The 21,918-nt window shown below is 38.1% G+C and overlaps 1 protein-coding gene across 1 annotated transcript in view; it reads left to right on the forward strand.

Moving 5' to 3' along the window:
* The window catches only part of LOC107730687 (transforming growth factor beta receptor type 3-like), a 140,371-nt gene extending 118,649 nt beyond the window's left edge, over window positions 1-21,722 (forward strand). The window contains exons 10-16 of the mRNA XM_016541564.1: window positions 2,008-2,163; window positions 2,982-3,128; window positions 3,318-3,500; window positions 6,694-6,990; window positions 8,297-8,363; window positions 15,702-15,809; window positions 21,072-21,722. Coding sequence (XP_016397050.1) covers window positions 2,008-2,163; window positions 2,982-3,128; window positions 3,318-3,500; window positions 6,694-6,990; window positions 8,297-8,363; window positions 15,702-15,809; window positions 21,072-21,190 — 1,077 coding nt within the window. The 3' untranslated portion in view covers window positions 21,191-21,722. The remainder of the gene's footprint in view (window positions 1-2,007; window positions 2,164-2,981; window positions 3,129-3,317; window positions 3,501-6,693; window positions 6,991-8,296; window positions 8,364-15,701; window positions 15,810-21,071) is intronic.
* The last annotated feature ends 196 nt before the right edge of the window (window positions 21,723-21,918 follow it).

Genomic DNA, 21,918 nt, shown 5'->3' on the forward strand with positions numbered 1-21,918 from the left:
TCTCTCTATGGTAGCCTACATCATCTTTTATTTAATAGCATTAGAGCTGCTCCATTGCAGCGGCTTAGTACTGTAATCACGCAATTTGCTGTAAAAATGCAGGGAACCACTCGCTATAAATCTCCTAACTATGATATTTTCATAAATAGAAGTCGCGTTTTTTCATCTGAAACGTGCAGCGATTTATTTTCCAAAGGCACTCATATAATGCAGAAACACTCATGAAGCAAGCAAAACGCGCACCGCGCACATGTATTTGTAGGCTACTGGTGCAGAATGAAAGGGACAAGTACAGTACAGCCTTGCGCATTTCACACAGGCTGTTAGTTTCACTTTACTACAAACTTTCCAGTGATGTCTGTGAGAAAGGGATATTCACTCGACAAGCTCGCGCATCTGGTCCGCCGCGTGCTCAATCCACTCAGAGTGATTTGTTTACCAGCTGGCGCAAATCAGCTATACAGGCATTATTACTGAATGTTTTATATTCATTGCATACATATACTTCGTAGGCATCTTTAATCTCTAATAACTCCATTCTGCTGTCTGTTGTCTGTGTTTCTTTGTCTGAATATGGCACTTATCACATGCTGTGTGGTATCGGCGTTTGGTATCGGGGCATTTTAACGAGTACGAGTACGAGTACAGGAGCTCAATATCGGGCCCGATACCGATACCAGTATCGGTATCGGTGCATCCCTAATTCTTGCTAAATAAAAGTGTTAATTTATTTAAAAAACAAACAAACAAACCCCTGAACCCCAAATTTTGAAGGGTATATTTGAATATTTATGTATGTTTGATGTATTTTTTATTCTTTTGTTGCTTTATTAGTAGTGTAGCTAACTGCTTGTTTAAAGTTATAGCTTGAGTGTGTTTAAACTACTTTAAAAAATCTGTAGTTTCAAAGTAGCTTCCCTAACTACGGAGCCCCGCACATGACATGCAAGAAAAAAAAAAAATCGTGGACACAATTTATTAATTCGTTACCTCGATTTACTAGATTGTGTGCACGATTTATTAATTCGTTCCCTCGTTTTAAGTAAATCGTGCGCATGATTTATTAATTCGTTCCCTCGATTTACTAGATCGTGCGCATGATTTAATAATCCGTTCTCTCGTTTTAAGTAAATCGTGCGCTCGATATAATAATTCGTGCCCTTGTTCTAGGTAAATCGTGCGCACAAAATAATAATTAGTTGTACTGTCTGCGTACACATTCTCATAAACCTGTTGCTGTTATGTCATGTTATGTTATGGACAGAGACACTTTAATTGGGTTTTAATTTGAGTTCAGCCTGTTCACAAAGAAGGCGGATACGATACGTAGCCTACTGAAGATGAATAAAGCACCAGCTCCTGTTAGGAGGTAATGATTAAAACGATTTACATAGAACAATGGCACGAATTATTATATCGAGTGCACGATTTACTTAAAACGAGGGAACAAATTTTTTTATCGTGTGCACAATCTAGTAAATCGAAAGGAACAAATTAATAAATCGTGCACACGATTTACTTAAAACGAGGGAACGAATTATTAAATTGTGTGTCCGATCTAATAAATAGAGAGAACGAATTAATAAATTGTGCCCACAATTTATTTTTTCTTGCATGTCATGTCTCCGTACCTAACACTGGTAAGAACAACATAAAAAGGTTAAAGAAGTGCAGAAGTGGTGAGTGAGAGACGCCTTGTTTTTCTCCCAAGCTGATATAGTGTGAATATTCCCAGAATGTGTGGACCATATGCAATGATCTCAGAAACCAAAAGTGGTGTAATAAATCACTTCAGAGGAAGTAAAAACCCCATTCTACAATCAAAATGCTTTTGAGCAGAGTTAGGCCAGCTTGCAGCTCTTGTTTGTCACTGTCAGAAACTGAAACACACAATGGATCTCAGATTTACAAAGCAATACCTTGAGGACTGATAAAAGATATTGTTTGATATGTTGTCAAAGGTTGAGATTTTTTCTGTGAATTCATGTTTTCCTAATGTCCTCACAGGCCAATGGGTTTGGAAAACCCAATATCACTCTTCAGGACTCCCAATGCAAAGCAACCTCCAACACCACCCACTATATACTAGAGACGCCCTTGTCTGACTGCCAAACCAGCAAAATTCCCTCCCACCCCAGCCCAGTGGTCCTCTATATCAATTCAGTGAGTACTTAAAGCAAATATACAATCAATAATATCAGACTGTGAAATCTAGTCCTTGTTTGCATTGCTTTGTCCGATGGATGCGAGTGTACAGGTTCAGTGTCCCTTCCAACATGCTGTATCTGTTTTCTCTGTTCACTGATGATTCACTTCCACACTGACCTTCTGCGATAATTTCTAGTGGAAATTCCTAACAACACTTTTAGCCTTGAACCCATTAAAAAAACTGGGCGACCTCCCAAATATTTATCCTTTACTATGAACCCTAAGCCTCAAGGACAATTAAAACAATGTGACCCGTATGGTCAGAGCACAGTACTGGCTCACAGAGAAGGATCCAGAGAGCATCAAAGGAGATTGTTGTTGCAATGACAATCTTATGACAAATTGGCTTGTCTTGTGTCAGTCAATTTCACCTCCATTAGACAATGTTCACAGGCCTCTTTCACCATTGAACCCAAAAATTGTTCTGAGCTCACAGGGAGGTGATTCTCATACTATAATGTAAATGGATTGACATTTTTTCCGATGAGAAGATCTGAGATGGATTTTTTTTTTGTTCATCTGCCTTGGGAGTTGCATTGCTGAAATGATGCATTCCCATGTATTAAATCCAGCTTTCTCATATGTTTCGGCAGACCTTTGGCAAGTATACATTTCGATTATCTCTGACTGTATCTGTGCTAAGCACCAGAGTGAAGCAATGTCATTTCTAAGGAAAGTTTTATAGAGGAAAGTGTATGATTGTTAGGAAATTGTTGGGTTTACATTGCCTTATTACTGAGAAGTCATGAACTAGGTGTGTCTGTGATTGACAGATTGTCATTAGCCAATCAGAACAGAAGGATGGAAGTGGCTGGCCCTTTGAATATGAAGATCTGGAGTCAGGAGATGTTGTAATACCAGGAGATCCGGATGTGACAGAAAAATTTTTACCTGAAAACGGGCATCGTGCGACTATCTTGGTATGATATTTACATGTCAAACTGTAATATTCATAAATGATACATGATTAGTTCACCCAAAAATGTATATTGAAAAACCCTAATGTGAAAAAAATAACAATTTTCTCCTACTGCATTTATTTGATCAAAATACAGTAATATTTTTCATGCATATTCATATTTTCCAACTCTCTCTTTCTCTGTCCTTAGTTCAACTGCACGTACCATAAGAACCAGGATACCCAAGTTGACAGTGATAACGGATCTGATGATTTCGTTGTAGACTCTCTAGATAATGCTACCTTCAACATGGAACTCTATAACAATGCGTTCCACAACCCCAGCACTCAGTCCTTCCTCACCATCGCTGAGAACAGACCCATCTATGTGGAGGTAAGCATATACATATACCACAGTATGGTTGAATGCTTGATTCTGATCAATTAAGATCAGTTCCAAGATGTTCAAATACATTCCTGGCTTGTTCACCCATCACACACACACACATACTCTCTAAACACAGAAGCGTTTTAGAGATAAAATCCTATTGTACACTACTGTTCAAAAATTCGGTAAGCTATTTTAATGTTTTTTTTTTTTTTTTAACTCTCTTATGCTCATCAAGGCCAGATTTATTTTACATTAAACAGCAGTGATATTGTGAATTATTATTGCAATTTAAAATAACTGTTTTCTATTTTATTATATTTTAAAATGTAATGTATTCCTTTAAAGGCAAAGGTCACATTATACTTTCAGATGCTGATTTGGTGCTCAAGAAACATTTCTTCTAATTATCAATGTTGAAAACTGTTGTGCTGCTTAATATTTTTGTGAAAACTGTGATAAATCCCAAACTTTTAAACAAAGTGTGGAAACACAAAGTACAATGTGGGGCATTACATTGTGCAATACATATATTTTGTATGTGCATTATGATGGAAAAGATTCCTTCGGGGTTCAATAAAACCATTTCCAGTTCTGTAACCACATTAGGAATCCAATTTAATAATTTAATGAGAAACCATATACACAAATATAGTCACTGCCAAAAGCTCTTGAAATACAAGATCTGCTTTTACTTTTAAACCATAATGTGTGGTTCTCATTGTGTATGGTTTCATGTTTCTAATACCATAAGCGCCTGGTGTCTGTGTGACTGATCAGACATTGTCCTGAATTTGTGAGCGTGTGTTTAGATCTCTCTCTCTCTCTCTCTCTCTCTCTCTCTCTCTCTCTGTCGGTCGGTCACTGTGAAAGAAGTCAGCAGTCTTATATATATATATAATATATATATATATACTGTATATATATATAATTGTTGAGCCCTGCATTAACACCCCATTTATACATGCAGAATCTGTTTTCGGTTTGCCAAATTGCAATGGACTCCAAAATCTGACCTCTCCTAATAATAAAGGAAATGCAGTTTTAAGCCTGTTGATTATAGTAAGCTCTTGTATCTTATGAATGAGGTTCATGATGTCCTTTGAGGATTGTGGTGCTTCTCTCTTTGTAGTGTATGCTACCAGATGAAGCCTGCACGTCCCTCAGTGCGGACAGCATCCTTCTCATGATGAGGAACACCAAGACCATCACCAAGCCAATGGTGGTCGTCTCCGACAACACACCTGTCACTGTTAACGTACCTGTGGAGCCACCTAGTCATCCAGGTAAATATCACATAAAAAATCACTGTGAAAGAAGTCAGCAGTCTGCTTTGTGTGTACATTTCGTCTGGTCCGTATTTAACGAATAAATTCCTCAATGTGCATTAAAAAAGTCATGTGACTTTGCGCGATGGGATGGCACAGCATCTGAAATGTTGATTTGGTCATTCTGAAATGCCTTAGCCAAGGTCTGTGTCTTTCACGACTGCAATCCCAAACAGCAGGCATCCGCCTTCGAAAGCAAGATAATATGACTGCATTTATTGCATTTTGTCTGTGCCCTCTGAGGCGCAAGTAATTTATTATATATGAAAAAAGACCCACAATGACTTCCCCTACAGCAGCAAATGACCTTTTTCTTCGTGATATTTGCCACCTGTTTATCAGGAAGTGATGATTTTGTTCTCTTTATCTCACTGATAGAAACAGTGCTTTATTTGCAAAAGTTTTATGTGATGTTCCAATTTTGCGCACAAGTTAAATCCGCAACTTTGGATGGAAACATAGCTAATGATATATTCTTAAGCTTGTCACAAAACAGTGAATCTAATAACTACAGTGGTTTACTTTATACTATTTTGTTCATTCTTTAAGTTAGGTGTATTTAAAAAAGAAAGGGTGTCATGTACATTCTCCTATATGCAGCATAAACTTTAGTCAAGCTGTCAAACCACAAAAAGACAAAATTGTTACCGGAAAAATATCTATACATATAATGTCTATACTCTAATGTATCAGCCTATGGTGAAGTATGCACATTTACAACGTGTGTCATGCCTTTTTAATGTATTATGTAATATTGTTTTTTAAGTAAATATATCCTTGTTTCAAGGACTTTTAGATATTTTATCTGGAAAATTAGATAAAAATATTCTTTGCCAATAGGATTTTATCAGCGTGTTACGGTGTCAAAGAGTTAATGCAGTAATACAATTCTGACAACATTCACTTACGTTGTTCCAAATGTAGATTCCAGCTTTGCCAATTTTAGACAGTGATCAGTGACTGTAAATCCAAGTCTATTGGAAACATACAATAACTTTGTGCGGCATAAATACTGAAGTTTAAATTATTGCCCTCTGCCTCATATCTCTTTTATGCATTACAATATTCAATTGACACTACTGGTTCTCCCTTATAACCAAATGTGTTGCAGATGTGTTGCAAGATGTTCAGTGGAAAATTACACAATTTTTTGATTGTTCTCACACAAAGCTACTTCAGAAATATAGCAAGTCACTGTTGTCAAGTCAATGTTATTTATGGATCTTACGCATTACTGTTTGAGGATCATCGACTGCCTACCTGAAACGATCCGGCCACTCTCCAGAGAATTACTCCTTGGCACAGCTCTGTTGAGGAAATGGAATGCAATGTTTTTTGTGGCAGCTCTTATCTGTCATGCATGCTTTTACAGCATCAGATGGCCAAACTTTTACAACTGAATGATCCTTGAAGATTTCTTTGAGGCACAGAAATCTGACGTCAGAATTTGTGATTCTTGGAACTGTAACCACTCTGACAGTGTTTCTTTAGACAGTGTGCCATGTTAAAACAAATCGACAGCCACTGTGCGTTATTTGCCGATTTGAATCGATGCCTGAGAGAGTTTGTCTAATAAAACTCACTCAGACCGATCAAAAAAGATAGACTGAGCGTGTCTGCCAGAGGACTAGACGTAATATATAGCATCTAAACATCACTCTGCTGATCCATCTCATACTATATGAATCACTTTTGATCGTATTTATGAAAAATTGTCAAAAAGTTGTATTAATCAAGATAAAGAAAGCAGTTTTTCTTTCTCTCTTTGTCTTGCTGTCTCTCTCTTTTATTGTTTGCAGCATAAGCATATTTTGTCTCGCAGGAAAATTACTTTTTCTTTATTAACAGAGACATGTGACCTTTCTCCACAGATTTCAGCCACAAAAGCCGATCCTAACCTTGGATTCATGATCCAGACCTGCTTCATATCTCCAGACTCCAGTCCTTTTATGCCGTCAGACTATGTTGTCATAGAGAACATATGTCCAAAGGACGACTCTGTGCTCTATTACCCTCAGCGAGGCGATTTCCCCATCCCTCACGCTCAGATGGACAAAAAACGCTTCAGTTTCACCTACAGATCAAAGTTCGACGTATCATTGCTCTTCCTGCACTGTGAGATGTCCCTCTGCTCCAGAAGAAATGAAATGGAGATGAACCTGCCAGAGGTACAAACCATCATCTAGCATAGCAGCTCTGATCTAATGAGCTGCCTTTGTAGGCAATATTTTGTAGGATGTACAGAATTGCTACTTATGTCAGTCCAACAATGATTTTGTGATTTTTTTTTTTATATATTTTTGTCCCCAAAAGATTTTTTTCTTAAAAATTATCACAATATTTGCTGCATATTTTGTGTTGATTTGCAGTAAAAACTCACCAATAATCATTATCTATTTGTATAATTAGAATTAGTTACAGTAAGATTACGTGTACATTATTTTGTGCTTAAAGGGATAGTTCACCCAAAAATGAAAATTTGCTGCTAATTTATTCACTCCCAGGCCATCTAGATATACAGTAGGTGACTGTTTTTCTTCAGTTGAAAAGTAAAGGAGATTTTTAGCTGAAACGGTGAATCTGCAATGCAAATCAGTGACTACAATCACATTGCGTGTCAAAAAAAGCATATCAGGGAACACAAAATACATATAGGTCTTATGACGTGAAATGATCAGTCTGTGCAAGAAACTGAACATTATTTATAATATTATTACCTGTTATCCATAGCCTCAGGCAAGCGGCCTGGAGTGATGTGCGGTTCACGAACAAATTATTCTTTTGAACTGGTTCTTTTTAGTGAAATGAATGAACCAGTTCAACATATCGGACTGAACTGTCTGAAATAGCTCGCTGGTTGAGCAGGACAGATCTACAAGTTACTTTGTTATCATCATACATGCATTTCTTCCTTATTTCCTTAATATTTTTGTATTATTTATATATACCTTTATAGATGACCCTGTGATAACAGTTCCAATTCCTTAAACTATGTTCCAATTCAAATCAATTTTAACTGATTAATATAAACTGTAGGTGTCTTGGCTCATTGTCCATTTTTTAGTGAATGGATTACAGGTAATAATGTTGTAAATAATGTTCAATTTCTTACACAGACCAATCATTTTGCTTCATAAAACCTCAATATATCATCAGGATATTAAGTTTTTGTTCCCTGATTTACTTTTTCTGACTCTCAAAGTGACAGTTGCCACTGACTTGCATTTTATGAATCACCAAGGATAACGGTTTCAGCTAAAAACATTCTTTACTGTTCTACAATTAAATTTTAATTTTTGGGTGAATCCCTTTTATTACTGAAAACAATTTTTGCCTTCATGGCCAGTCCATTTCTGCTCATTTTATGATAAAATTCACTGTAATGTGGCAGCAGGACAGTTAAACATATTGAGCGATTTGTATGCACTCAGAATTGTGGATTTTGATTGGCTAAAATTGCTTTTCTCCCCTCAGGTTAATGGTTTTTACAGAAACATTTTGGAAAGAAGACAAAAAGCTAGCACAAATAATGCAGAAGTTGGTTGAATTTGCAGCAGTTCTCATATTCAGTATCACAAAATCCTGGAGGGACTGCTATGTAGAGCTTTCCAAATGGGTCACTCATGAACTTCCATTTCAGTTATGATGCTGTCTTAGAAAGAAGATTCCTATTTAGGCAGTAGGCAGTAAGGCAACTCACCACGTTTTGGAACATAGCCTTTACCTCCTTCAGCTTTGCTATCATCATACATGCATTTCTCTTTCAGTTATTTAATATCTTTATATTATTTATACATGTCTTTATAGATGACCCTTTGATAACAGTTCCAATTCATTAAACTATGTTCCAATACAAATCAATTTTAACTGGTTAACATAAACTGTAGGTGTATTGGCTTTCACACAATCAGATTGAAAATCAATCAACTGCATTATCATTTACCGAATCAAAATTAGCTGCACTGTGTGTGTTTGTTTAATTTTAAGCCCCTTTTATTGACCCTAGGACATATTTTCAGAGTAGTTGCTTTATTATATGGACAAGATGAACACAATCTTTAATTCATTTATATAGTCTGTTTGACTTTGCTGTCCATCCTAAGAGTTGCTTTTCGATTCATAGCCTTGGCACGGGTCACTCTACGCCAGCTGCTAGCATCAATCCACGCTCTGTGAGTGCGGGATTCGTAAATCTTAGGTTACTTCTATTACCATCCACAGAGGAAAAACAAATCTCCAACTTTCACTGTCCTTTTTCAAATTTTCCTTCCTCCCTCACATAATTCTCCTGCATTTTCAGACGCTCTAATCATCATATTGCACGTTAAGGTTGTTTATGTCTCACCTAACATGATATTGAAAGTGACTCATTGTTTGGTCGTAGATGTTTACAGTTCAGTCATAATCTGGATGAGGATAAGAGACGTGACATGTCAAACCATATAAACTGTGTATGAAATTAAGTGCTTTCTCTGCTAAGAGCGTGTGCTCAGTTTGGCTCAGGCATAATAGCTGCAACAAATTGAATGGCTTTAATGGCTTATAACATACACTAATCCATGCTTATGAAGAGCAAAGTAAAAAATGTTATACATTACAGGGCTTAAAAATAAGGATGGTCTGATGGGGTCACTATGAGAGCGTTTCAGGCCAGTTGATTCTAAGGCCAGTATTGCATTGTTGTGCATATTTAACAAATCAGTAATGTTTTGCAAATACTGATAGATAAAAAGGTAAAAAAGCTGTCACTGCGGTGGTACCCTTGAAAAAGGCACGTTTAAGGTGCTAATATGCAAAAATATGTTGCTAAAAATAAAATAAAATGCAAAATCATATCTTTGGTAAGGCCTCTGAAAATGTTGGAAGTTCTTGACCAGACCTACAGAAAAAATAATAAAAAATCCACAAAAATCAATCCTTTGAAAAGTGTATTTTAAATCATGTGCATTCACATAAGATGAAGACTCCAGTCATTTCAGTCTTGTAGAAGAAGCTATTTTATTTGTATTTTTTTTTGAGGCTTAGATATTTTGAAGAACATGGCGTATATGAAGCATCATGGGAGAATGTGTGTGTCTAAAGTTGTATATGTGTCGGTCACTCACAGATCACAGGCCGTGTCTTGCTTTGTGGTGCATTACTCCCATCTGGAGTCTTTGAATATGTGGTAGTGTTAAGTATGTGTGTATTTGCATGTGTCTGTTTATTGTGCATTCAGCGTGGTTTGAGAGTATATGTGGTTCATTAGAGATGTGGGACAAGGGACTCATAGATGCATCAGATGAGTGCAAAAAGACCAGCCTTCCATATCTGGATAGCATTTGTTTTCACTTAAACATTCTTTAAGGCCTCCCTTTCCCATACAGAGAGAGGGGAAAAGGGGAGTGGAGGATAAGGAAAAAAAGTGAGAGTGATAGAGAAAAGGGCTCTTATGCACTGCATACCTGCAGTCTCCTTTGCGGCAGAGTGCATTTGCCATAAATATATTGTGTAGCATACTCGAGTACAGCAGGGTGGTGTCTAAACATTTTACAAATAAACTTAATTTAACCATGACTGATTTGTTCTCTTCCCTGCATCCTCTTGGCAACACTGCACCTATTGTGATTAGAGTGAGTCAACATTACTGACTCGCAGCCTTAATGAAAATAATTCAGTTTAATAACACAATGTTGCTGTGCTGCTTGTAGCAAATGGACCATGTGTCTATTAGTCACACTTGATTAGGAAATGATTGCCACTCCTGAAGGATGCAGGCTGGGATTTTACTGGCCCAAGTCATGTCTTATGTAAGTGTATTTGTTTCTGAGTAGAAGCAAAATCAAAGATCAGTTCCATAGCATCAGAAGACACATACTTGGGAAATCTGGAGTAAATTCAGATTGTATGTGAATTCAATGTGAATCCAGTGTGGGTTTATTCTTCATAAACAGGCTTGTGTGTGTTGCCGACGCCAGGCTTATTTTCTCTGGTGTGGATTAGGTAAACACAGATATGCCATAAAAGTAATGAAAACAGTTTTTGCGTCTGATTTTGAACACAAAGACGACTCTTGTACAGACATGGCAGAAAAGCAACCTCTCAAAAAGGCTCAAAGTGCCGCTCTGGACAGGATCCCAAAGTATTTGGCTTAATCTACAAATCAAAGAGGGCAGTTTGTGGGAGTGCCATGCTTTGTGAAAAACACAGCAGAACAAAACATTGCCATCCGAAAACAGATTTATGATCAGAAAACATCAATAATTCCCTACCCTTTTGGTCTAAAACAGAGGTACAAACTCAAATTAGATTGTTGTAAATGTCTTAAAGGGGTCATGAACTGCCTTTTTTATTTTGTACTGTTCTCTGAGGTCCACTTATAATGTTATCAAGATTTTTTGCATCAAAAAACATCATCATTTAGAAGTAAGAGGCTATTTTCTGTCCTGTTTTGACCCCCTTCATCGGAACGCTCTGTTTGAAAAGTCGTGGCGGATTGTAGATGTTTGACAGTTTACATTCTTCATAGATGGATGCTGCTGTGATTTAGGTTAAAAACGCATAAATACTCAATACATATTAAATGATCTGTAATAACAGACAAAGCAATCGTGACCACGTAATAAAAACAGTTACTCACACTTGTGTAGTGCGACATTACTGTCGGAGCCAATATATTCGGCACAGCATCGTCTCTTAGTTTCAATATTTCTGAAAATCCTGCGTCGAATTGTGCCTTGTTTGTAAACAAATCCATGGTAAAATGAAGTGAGCAAAGGACCAAGTTCTTACTGACGCGGTCTGGATCTTCATTAAAAATTAAGTTCATCCAATCTTTCTTAATGTTGGGATCAGAAGGAAGGTGATGGAAAGACTGTGTTTTTTCCACAGGTTGGCGCTGCACAGCGTCTTGTTGTCTTTGGAGCATCTTTATCGTTTGGTTTCAGCATAGACCTACGTTTGCCTCTCTCATTATTTATACTACATGCGTGAATTGGTGGGCGGGGCTAAACAGGAAGTGATGTAGAAGTAGTCATTGATCTTCTTCTGTGGAGGCAGGGTTTAGCCACACTATTATGTCATAAAGTGGCACATTCCACAACTTGTCATTTTGGCAGATTGGCTGCAAGTAGGCTGATTTTAGACTAACGAGAAAGTTTTGAGTTCGGAAACTTACAGGATGTTTTTATAGTACTATGACCTCTTATATGTCAAAAGATCAAGGGAATTTTGATTTCTCAGGTCATGACCCCTTTAAAATAAACATATAAATGTCTCAATAAAAGATGTCCTTGTAACAGCTCATGTAACAGACGACACACTTTAGTAACTGTGGTGCTTCTAATTAAAGGAGTAGTTCACTTCCAGAATGAAAATTATGTCATCATTTATTCACCCTCCACTTGTTCCAAACCTGTATGAGTTTCTTTCTTCTGTTGAACACAAACGAAGATATTTTGAATAATGTTGGTATCCAAACAGTTGATGAGCACCATTGACTTCCATGGTATTGTTTTCCTACTATGGATGTCAGTGGTGCTCATGAACTGTTTGGATACCAAAATGCAGTTGCATTTTACAAAATATATACTCATCTCTGTACCAATAAAATGTGCTCCACTTTACATTTTATAACAAAATTACATGCATGTATACATAATTGGGAGGTTTGTGTCTGCGGAAGGAAATAAGTTATACCTGGCTGATACAGCTGCCGTGAGAGTCCTGAAAGAGAAAAGACCTAGTACAGTTGGGAACTGAGAGCAGTCATGGTCTACTCAATACATATTAAATGATCTGTAATAACAGACAAAGCAATCGTGACCACGTAATAAAAACAGTTACTCACACTTGTGTAGTGCGACATTACTGTCGGAGCCAATATATTCGGCACAGCATCGTCTCTTAGTTTCAATATTTCTGAAAATCCTGCGTCGAATTGTGCCTTGTTTGTAAACGAATCTGCGGTGAAATGAAGTGAACAAAGGAAGTTCTTACTGACGCGGCCTGGATCTTCATTAAAAATAAAGTTCATCCACTCTTTCCTAATGTTGGGATCAGAAGTAAGGCAATGCAAAGACTGTGTTTTTCCACAACTTGGCACTGCACAGCATCTTGTTTTGGGATCAGAAGTAAGGCAATGCAAAGACTGTGTTTTTCCACAACTTGGCACTGTACAGCGTCTTGTTGTCTTTGGAGCCGTCTTTATCATTTGATTCTGCATAGACCTGTGTTTGCCTCTCTTATTATTTACCCACTACGTGTGTGAATCGTTGGGCGGTTTAATTATAATAAACAGGCAGTGATGTTGAAGCAGCCGTTGATCTTCTTCTGCGGAGGTGGGGTTTAGCCACTATTACATCATAAAATGGCACATTCCACAACCTGTCGCTTTGGCAGATCGACTTCAATATAATCGGTTTTTAGACTAACGAGAAAGTTTTGCGTTCTGAAACTTACAGGATATTTTTATAGCACATTGACCTCTTATCTGTCAAAAGATCAAGAGAATTTTGATTTCTCAGTTCATGACCCCTTTAATTTGAATTTGGTGTGCTGGTAATCAAGTCCAAGTTGAAGGTATTATGAATACAACAAACTTTATTAGGAGATGCATGACAAATTAAAACAATATGTGTTTTAAAATCGGCTCAAAATATCAGCATGTTTGATATCTTCCATCTGGACAGGTTTAGTCTGTCAGGCTGTGGCCATCATACACTACACAATTTTCAGTGAAATCTGTTAAATCTGACAGCCCAAAATCTGCAGACTGGTTCTGACTTCTAGCACTGAACTAGCACTGATTCCTACAGAATGCAAATCAAGGGGGAAAACTGTCTAAACGTTGAGTAGTGTATTCCAAACCTTATGAAAAAAGAATGTTCAGTAATGAAAAATAAGTATTATACCAAACCAGTCAGGTCAGAGATAAAGCACAGCTAAAGCAGATAAAAGACATATAAACAGATAAAACTTGATTTGGGACAAAAACTGGTTTTGATCTTTGTGTAATTAACCTCTTTATACGACAAGAATTCTTCATTCCATGAAGCATTGTGAATGATGTAATCAACTATTTTTTTTTTTTTTGACTCTGTGTGATTGGATTCCAACTTCCATAGTAACTTGTGGCTTCTATGAAATTATATAGCACTACCTAATGACTGTCTTCAAAGATTTATGTTTTTGCTAAAACAGTTTTTCTCAATGAATAAAATAAATGGGATTTTTACTTCTAGAACTTCTGTGCTCTATACCGCTGAATCAGGCAAGCACATCATCTTGTTGAAGTTTGTCTCATCTTTGTCCAAAAAATACACACAAAAGTATTGTTCTTGCGCTCAAGTTTACTTCCTTTTTGAAACCCAGCTAGCTCTAAAAAGGGTGAAGTAAAGAACAGCACAAATATGTTTGACACTCGGGAGGAGATCTTGGGCGGTGGAGACTACATAGAAATGTAGTCCAAGTCATTATGGCTAGTTCATTTACTTCCCTCTGAGATACTGTACAGGGATTGTGGGTGGAGTAGCTCAGCCAAACTTATGGCAATGGCAAAGTAAACCACATCCCTGGCTCTGAGCTTTGAGCTGACATAGCTTCTCCCAGGAATCCTCTAAACATACAAGCTTTTATTCCCTATTCTGTTTTGCTTCCTCTTGTAAGCCTGAAATGCAGTACATTGTGAGATTCTGCTTTATTATTGATTTTCTGCCTTGCTTAAAGGGATAGTTCACCCAAAAATGAAAAATTTGTTATCATTTGCATTCCAAACCATTATGACTTTGGAACACAAAAAGACAATATTAGGAAAATCAGTGGAATCTAATTTCAGTGTATTAAAAGGCATTTTTCATGTTGTTAAGCTGATGATACACGGGGCAACTTTTTGAGCAATGTTGCCGGGCAACTTTGGGCAATGTTGTCGCCAACGGGCAACCAGATGAGACACAGGGCCCACGACAGATCTAAAGTATCCAGATAGACATTTGTTATCCATTCTCAATGTGAAAGTGCCCAAGCAACATTGCTCAAAAAAAGTTGCCCGGCAAAATTGCTCAAAAAGTTGCCCCGTGTATCATCAGCCTTAGGGTATGTAACATTTTAGAAACCATAAATAAAAGTACTTTTCCCAAACTTTTGAACAGTAGTGTATTTTTTGAATACTCCCTCCTTTGCCCAGGCCTCAAAAACACATATATAGACAGAGGTGTTGATGGCAAGCTTTATATTTTTTAGCTGCCCTCCACAGATATGATATAGGGGATGATTGTAGTGGTGATTCAGGGTAAAGGGTAAAGCATGAGGTGGGAGCTGTTACATAGCTCTCACTCTTGTTGTAACAGAGCGCTCCAGCGATAGTCTGTCATCAGTCTGTCAGAGGGGATGAAAATTTGAAGGTGCTCTTTCTGAGAATAGCCTCTATTGTGCCTGGGATTTTGGCGCTGGACCAGACAGGCTATGAAGCTGGCGGCCACACAGGGTCTATTGTGCTGTGTGATCAATGATCATTAGAGCTAATTAGAGCTCTGAAAGTCATTCAGTTTCTGGCGCAAGTCCAAGGAGATGATTGGCTTGCTCACGGATGCCACTGCAAAGCCCATACGAAGCATGAGCTCTTAGTTTCTACAGTACGTGGTCACCAAACACTTAGAAAAGACAGCATGTAAACATCATGAACCACAACATGCACACTATCCTGAGATAAAACAGGTTCACCATTCTGTAATATCCAGTTAAATTTACAATAAAAAAAAAAATCCCAATTGCTACACTCCTAATAGCGATGTATCAAATATTTACCAAGCTGTACTGAAACCTCGACCACAGAGTGAGACATTTTAACTGCTACATGCTTAACAGACATAATTTAATATATTTATTAACATTTTTCTTGCAGGCATTATATATTTCTTGGACACCCCAATTGTGGTGGGCATCGCTTTTGCTGCCTTTGTGATTGGAGCCCTTCTGACTGGAGCACTATGGTTCATCTACTCGCATACAGGTGAGAAAATACTGCATATTCACATCACAGCCTTGAACTCATCTGACCATTGTTCTTATTCCCTGCATCACACTAATTAGTACTGAGAGTTATGCATTGTGTCATTTATCATATTGTCAAAATAAGAAAGGAAACATGCTCATTTCTGATAATCGGAAAGGCTTGCCAGTTCTCTTAGTAGCAGCGATATGTTAACAATAACATTTTAACTCCAAGCTCGTAAATATATCCCGTTTGTCAGCAGAAGCGCATCTGTCTTCTCCGTTCTTTCAGGCAGTGGGGGGGGGTGTCCGCTGGATGGTCGACAGTATTTTGGGTACAATAGCCCGAAGGAGACTGGAATTCCCCCTGTCCGCTGTGAGGGTGTCTCCAGGCCTCACAGGAAAATACATATACAATCCTCCCTCTGAAAATGCCAAGATTCACCCACCCCTCCTCCCTGCATTGCCCTGTTGTCGCCAGGCCGACGACCTCTGTTGACCCTCCAGAGGAAGCACATGCGCTTTCTTAGTCCCCGTTTCCGGTCTTTTGCATTCCCGCTAGTCCGGCCCCTGGTTTCTGTCCTCAATGCCGTTGACCTGCTACCGTTTCATGGCGCTTGATTGAAGGGAGTCCCGTTTTGAACACTGTTCCAGAATCTGTAGTTGTGTAGGCCGATGAGTATCAGTATGTTGACAGAGGATCAAAGCCTTTCTGGATTTTATCTATTTTTTGGGTTTTTAGAACATGTATATCTTGGATATATCCGTGTCTTGACATAAAAGGAGTCATGTTTAGCTTTTATTAGCTTTCATTTTTATTCTAGTTTTTTTTTTTTTCCTCAAAAACATAAATCAGTGTAATTTTTATTAATATTGCCTGTGGTATTCAGTTGGGATGACATTATCCAGCTGTGTTTCTGCTCACTGTTGTTAAACGGGCCTGAAGAGCTCAGATCAGGTAACCCCAGAGAATTTATTATTATTTGCCTGTTTATACTGGCATCTCAGATCAGGGTGGCACCGTTGAATTTGACTACCCTCTAAGTTTATTTAAGATCAAAACCGTGACTTTTTCTTGTCAGAAACAGGTGTTAAATGTTCAAATGAAAAGAAAAAAAAAAGTGTGGTTGTGGTGTAAGCTCTGATCATTCCAACCATGTGTTTCTCATAATGGCACTGATTAATTCATACAAGCTAAAGGCCTATCAAACCACAGTTTTATAAAGTATTCAGTCATATTACTTAAATAGCCCTATATGGAATCATTTTGTTTGTTTGTTTTTTTATACTGACGTTAACCCCAAGTTCTTTTCATGTTTGGAATAGCCTAAATTATAGACTCATGTCAGATGAAAAAAAAAATGCTAAAAGATGAAAAATTTGAAAACAAGGTGGTGCTTTTCCTCCCCTGGGAAGTGCAGGAAAATGCAAGATAGAGGCTTTGGTGAAATGAAAGAAAAAGGCAAAATCCTCTTTCTCTCCGTCAGTTAGACCGACAGATTTATCGTCTGTTTTTCCCTAGTGCGTGACTTTGGCTGTCTCAAAGACAAATAATAGTCCCTGTTGTGTAGTGTAGTGCAGGACAAGGGTTACAGACTTTTTGTTGCCAAGAACCCTTAATTTAATATTGTGATATTATTAGGAAAAAAATGTTGTTTGACAAATTGAAATATGTGGCTTTTGTTTTTAGTACATTTTCATTGTACTAAAGCCAAAATGTGATTAAAATATTATATGGAAATAATTTACTCTGATTTTGTTAATTAACAGCATGTTTTGGTTCCTTCTTGATGCTTCTGGGAGTCAACCAGAATGTTTTATTTATTTTCAATTAAATTATTTTTAATAGATTTTAGTTTTACTTAACAGTAACAACAGTATAGTGTTAAATGCAGAGCACAAATTCCGAGTATGGGTCACCATACTTGTCCACATGTCACTTCACTTCACCATAGTATAGTATAGTATAGTGCAGTAAAACATTCAGTTCACACTTAATGCACATCCTTCACTGTTTTACACCAAAAGAGTGATGCGTATAATAAGTACCTGATTGTGAGTACATAATTGTAAAACATACATTGTTCCATACATTAGGGATGCTTCTATTTTAGGGAAAGCTACGTGTGGAATGTTGCAGGAGTCTGTTAGAAAACAGCTCCTGTAATCCTGTCACCATCCCTGTCGTAGATCACACTGATAGGTTAAGGACGCTGCCCCTGTGCACACAGAGTGGGAGTTACACAATGAAATGACACGGTCGAGTGGAAGAGGTCAACAAGCTGCCATCAAACTCTTTCTCACATATACACCAAAATGCATCTCTGTTTAGGGTAGTATTTCATATAATTATATAACCAACATATGTTGTTAGTCTGCGTGCTGCCACTGTGTACGTTCGCAAGAAGATTGGTTGTAAAAGAGAGGTGTACAGAGGCAGATAAGCCTCTGAGTCTAGTACACAGCGCTGGATGAGGAAATAGGCTGTTTTTAGCTGGAGCTCTTGGCAGCACATCTCTGGCACATATTAGCAACAGAGGGGCCTAAAACAGGGAAGCAGACACACGTCAAGTTGAGCTGAGAAGAGAAGCGCACACATAAACACACTTACTATTTACAATAGTGGGTTGGTGGAATTTATTTACAGACATTTTATAGAGATTTTGGATGTATGTAGTGTAGGAGAGGAGTGCTTAATAATATTGATATTTGAATCAAATGGCATGCAAAGCAAACCTGGAATTTGATTAAAAACTGTTCAACTCTCTGTCAGACACAAACTCTCTACAAGATGAATTACATGCATTCTTACTTGCCGCTCTGCTTCAGAGTTGAGGCCCCTGATAGAGGAATGTTTATATCCATCTAGAACAATAATCAGTGAAGACAAAGAGAGAAGAATGAGACAGACATAAGTCTTGTTCCAGAACTGAGTATACAACCTCCTTAGATGCCTTTTTTGGCCAAATTCAAATACAGCATTGCACGTTTCCTTAAAGGTCCCATGGCATGAAATTTTCACTTTATGAGGTTTTTTAACATTAATATGAGTTCCCCTAGCCTGCCTATGGTCCCCCAGTGGCTAGAAATGGCGATAGGTGTAAACCGAGCCCTGGGTATCCTGCTTTGCCTTTGAGAAAATGAAACCTCAGATGGCCCAATCTGGAATCTTCCCTTTATGTCGTCATACGGGGAAAGGTTACCTCCCCTTTCTCTGCTTTGCCCGCCCAGAGAATTTGGCCCGCCCATGAGAAAATGAGCTACTACCGTGCGAGGCGAGCGCAATATTTTTTTTTCCTCGAGAGACATCATGGCTTGCAAACGAGCGAAGCATGGCAGTTGCCCCGCCTCTCTCCTCCTCATTAGCATTTAAAGCTACAGACACAGAAATGGCACGTCCTAAGGAAGCTCATTGTGGGACTGGCTCGTAGTGGCTGAAATTCTGCACCAAGGCTGAATTTCGGGAAAGAGACTTCAGATACAGTACTAGGGACCACTTAGGCCTATATAAAAGCATCCAAAAAGCAGCATGTCATGGGACCTTTAAGAGAAAGCAATTCAAGTCCAGTGGTAATTTAAACCGAAGATGACGTGAGAACTGTTGACAGTGTTTTGTTTCAGTGGCAATATTTCAGTCACATAAAAGATATGTGACCATGCAGAAATGATCCAATGCTGTATTTATACTTTTGTAAGCGTAAATGAAAATTTATATAGGTTTGATAGAATTAAACGACTATATGTAATACTGAATATATTGCATTACACTCTCAGAAAAAAAAATGTGCAAAAATTGTACATTTAGGGTATAATAGCTTGTCACAGTGGACACCCTTGTACCTTCTTTAACCCAAAAGGGTTCATAATAGTACCATAAGAGTACTACCTTAAGGGTATGTGTTACTACTCTAAGGTACTAAACTGTTGTACCCATAAAGGCATATGCAAATATTCTTGCAGTGTACTAAGGCATTGGGATGAATATTTGCTGGTCCTCATAATGTGGTGCAATAGATTTAAAGGGGTCAAATGATGCGATTTCTATTTTTCCTTTTCTTTAGTGTGTTATGTAGCTATTTGTGCATGTATAAGATCTGCAGAGTTACAACCCTCAAAGTCTCCCACAAAAGGATTTATTCTATCTAAAAGAGAAGGCTGATCCAGACCGGGCTAAAATGCCTCATTCAAACACGCCCCCACATCTCTACATCACAATGTGGAAATATTTGCGCAATGCCGCCGAAATGTTCATGCAAAGAAAGATGGCGTGTTTTCAGGAACCGCAGTAGTGTTGATGCAGCCATGTCAGGGAGACGCTGTGTGTTTCTGTGCAAAAGCAAAAGCACTTTATTTGGCCTTCCGAAAGTAGATGCAATGAGGAATCATTGGTTAAGATTTATTTACAACAGAACAGCACAACCCATTTTTATTTTCTAAAAAAAAAATGGATCAATTCCGACTTTGCTATGACAATCTGGCGCTTATTCTGAGCTAATCAGCTACTGTAAGTATGTTTTCTTAATAGTTTAAGTATTTGCTATTGACTGTTCAAATGCGGAGTTTTGCGCCGTGTGTGTGTGTGTGCGTGTGTGTGTGTGCGTGAGAGAGAAACAGGGTCACATCACAGTGGAGTCAGCTTTCTTAATCGCGGCTTGTGTACTGCAAATACATACGAGCATCATCACTGTGTCTGTCACGCGACTCTGTTCCCCTTTCGGGCTTGAACTGATGGTAAAACTAAGGACATTATGTACTGTCTTTACATTTATGTTGAAAGCCGAAGCTCGCGATTATGGAAAGGAGCGTTACATTTCCGACGCGTGCTTGTGTTGTTCGGCCAATCACAATGCACTGGGTCAGCTGGCCAATCAGAGCAGAATGTGCTTGTCGGAAGGAGGGGCTTTGTAGAAAACAACAATAACCTTTTGTGCAATAGGAAGTTTCCATGGATGTTAAAAGTTGTTCTTGGAACCATAGATGCTGATAAAGAACCTTTATTTTTAAGAGTAAAGATGGTGATATGGTGATAATATACATATCAAGCATTCTAATCTGTATCCAACTTTCCAATCTGCTGCTATTGAAGCTATTCAAGTTTTTATGCTAATCAGTGCACAAAATGAATATACTCTTAAGTGCACCAACTAAACCACTTAATGCAAAAGGATTACTATGCTTTCATGACTTAACAGCTTCTGCCATTCTGAGAGACCTGAATCATAGAAAGTCACTGAAAGTCTCTGTAAGCCTTGATGTCCTATTTATCCATTTCTCTTTTCAGGTGGTACAGGAGCGAGGCAGCAGGTGCCAAAGTCTCAGCCGGTGTCTGAGAACAGCAGTGCGGCTCACAGTATTGGCAGCACACAGAGCACGCCGTGTTCAAGCAGCAGTAATGCATAGAGCAGCTGGACTGATGATGCTTCCATTGGCATTATGCTTTGTACATTTTTGGAAGAATATGTGATTTCGTAGCATGTCCTGAGGCCTTATTATTTTCATTATTCGGAATTGAAATGTTTAGGCTGAACATACAACCGGATGTAAAAAGCTACATTTAGAGGTGAGGGAAATAACCAAATCAAGATCCCAGAGAGTTTTGAAATGTTGCTTTTTTTTCTTGAACCCCACAAGAGAGTGTTGTTTTTGCCTTATATGGTTGAGATCAGCGTGAAAATAACAAAGGCTGTTTACATCACTTATTATGGCACGAAAGCGGTCTAGAGGAACAGTTAGTACTCTGCGAGGTTACACAAAGGCTCTGTCTTCACCTAAACAAAATCAAGCATACATATTTCAGAAATTTGACAAGAGAAATCTATTATGAATAGGCCAATATCAATATAATTAAGTCTTTTAAAACCCAGATGCCAATCATTTAAAGAAACACTCCACTATTTTTGAAAATAGGCTCATTTTCCAACTCCCCTAGAGTTAAACAGTTGAGTTTTACCGTTTTCGAATCCATTCAGCCGATCTCCGGGTCTGGCGGTAGCACTTTTAGCTGTAGCTTAGCATAGATCATTGAATCTGATTAGACCGTTAGCATCTCGCTCAAAAATGACCAAAGAGTTTAGATATTTTTCCTATTTAAAACTTGACAATTCTGTAGTTATATCGTGTACTAAGAC

The sequence above is a fragment of the Sinocyclocheilus rhinocerous genome, unplaced genomic scaffold, assembly GCF_001515625.1.
Source record: "Sinocyclocheilus rhinocerous isolate Xijiao unplaced genomic scaffold, SAMN03320098_v1.1 scaffold1179, whole genome shotgun sequence".
NCBI lineage: Eukaryota > Metazoa > Chordata > Actinopteri > Cypriniformes > Cyprinidae > Sinocyclocheilus > Sinocyclocheilus rhinocerous.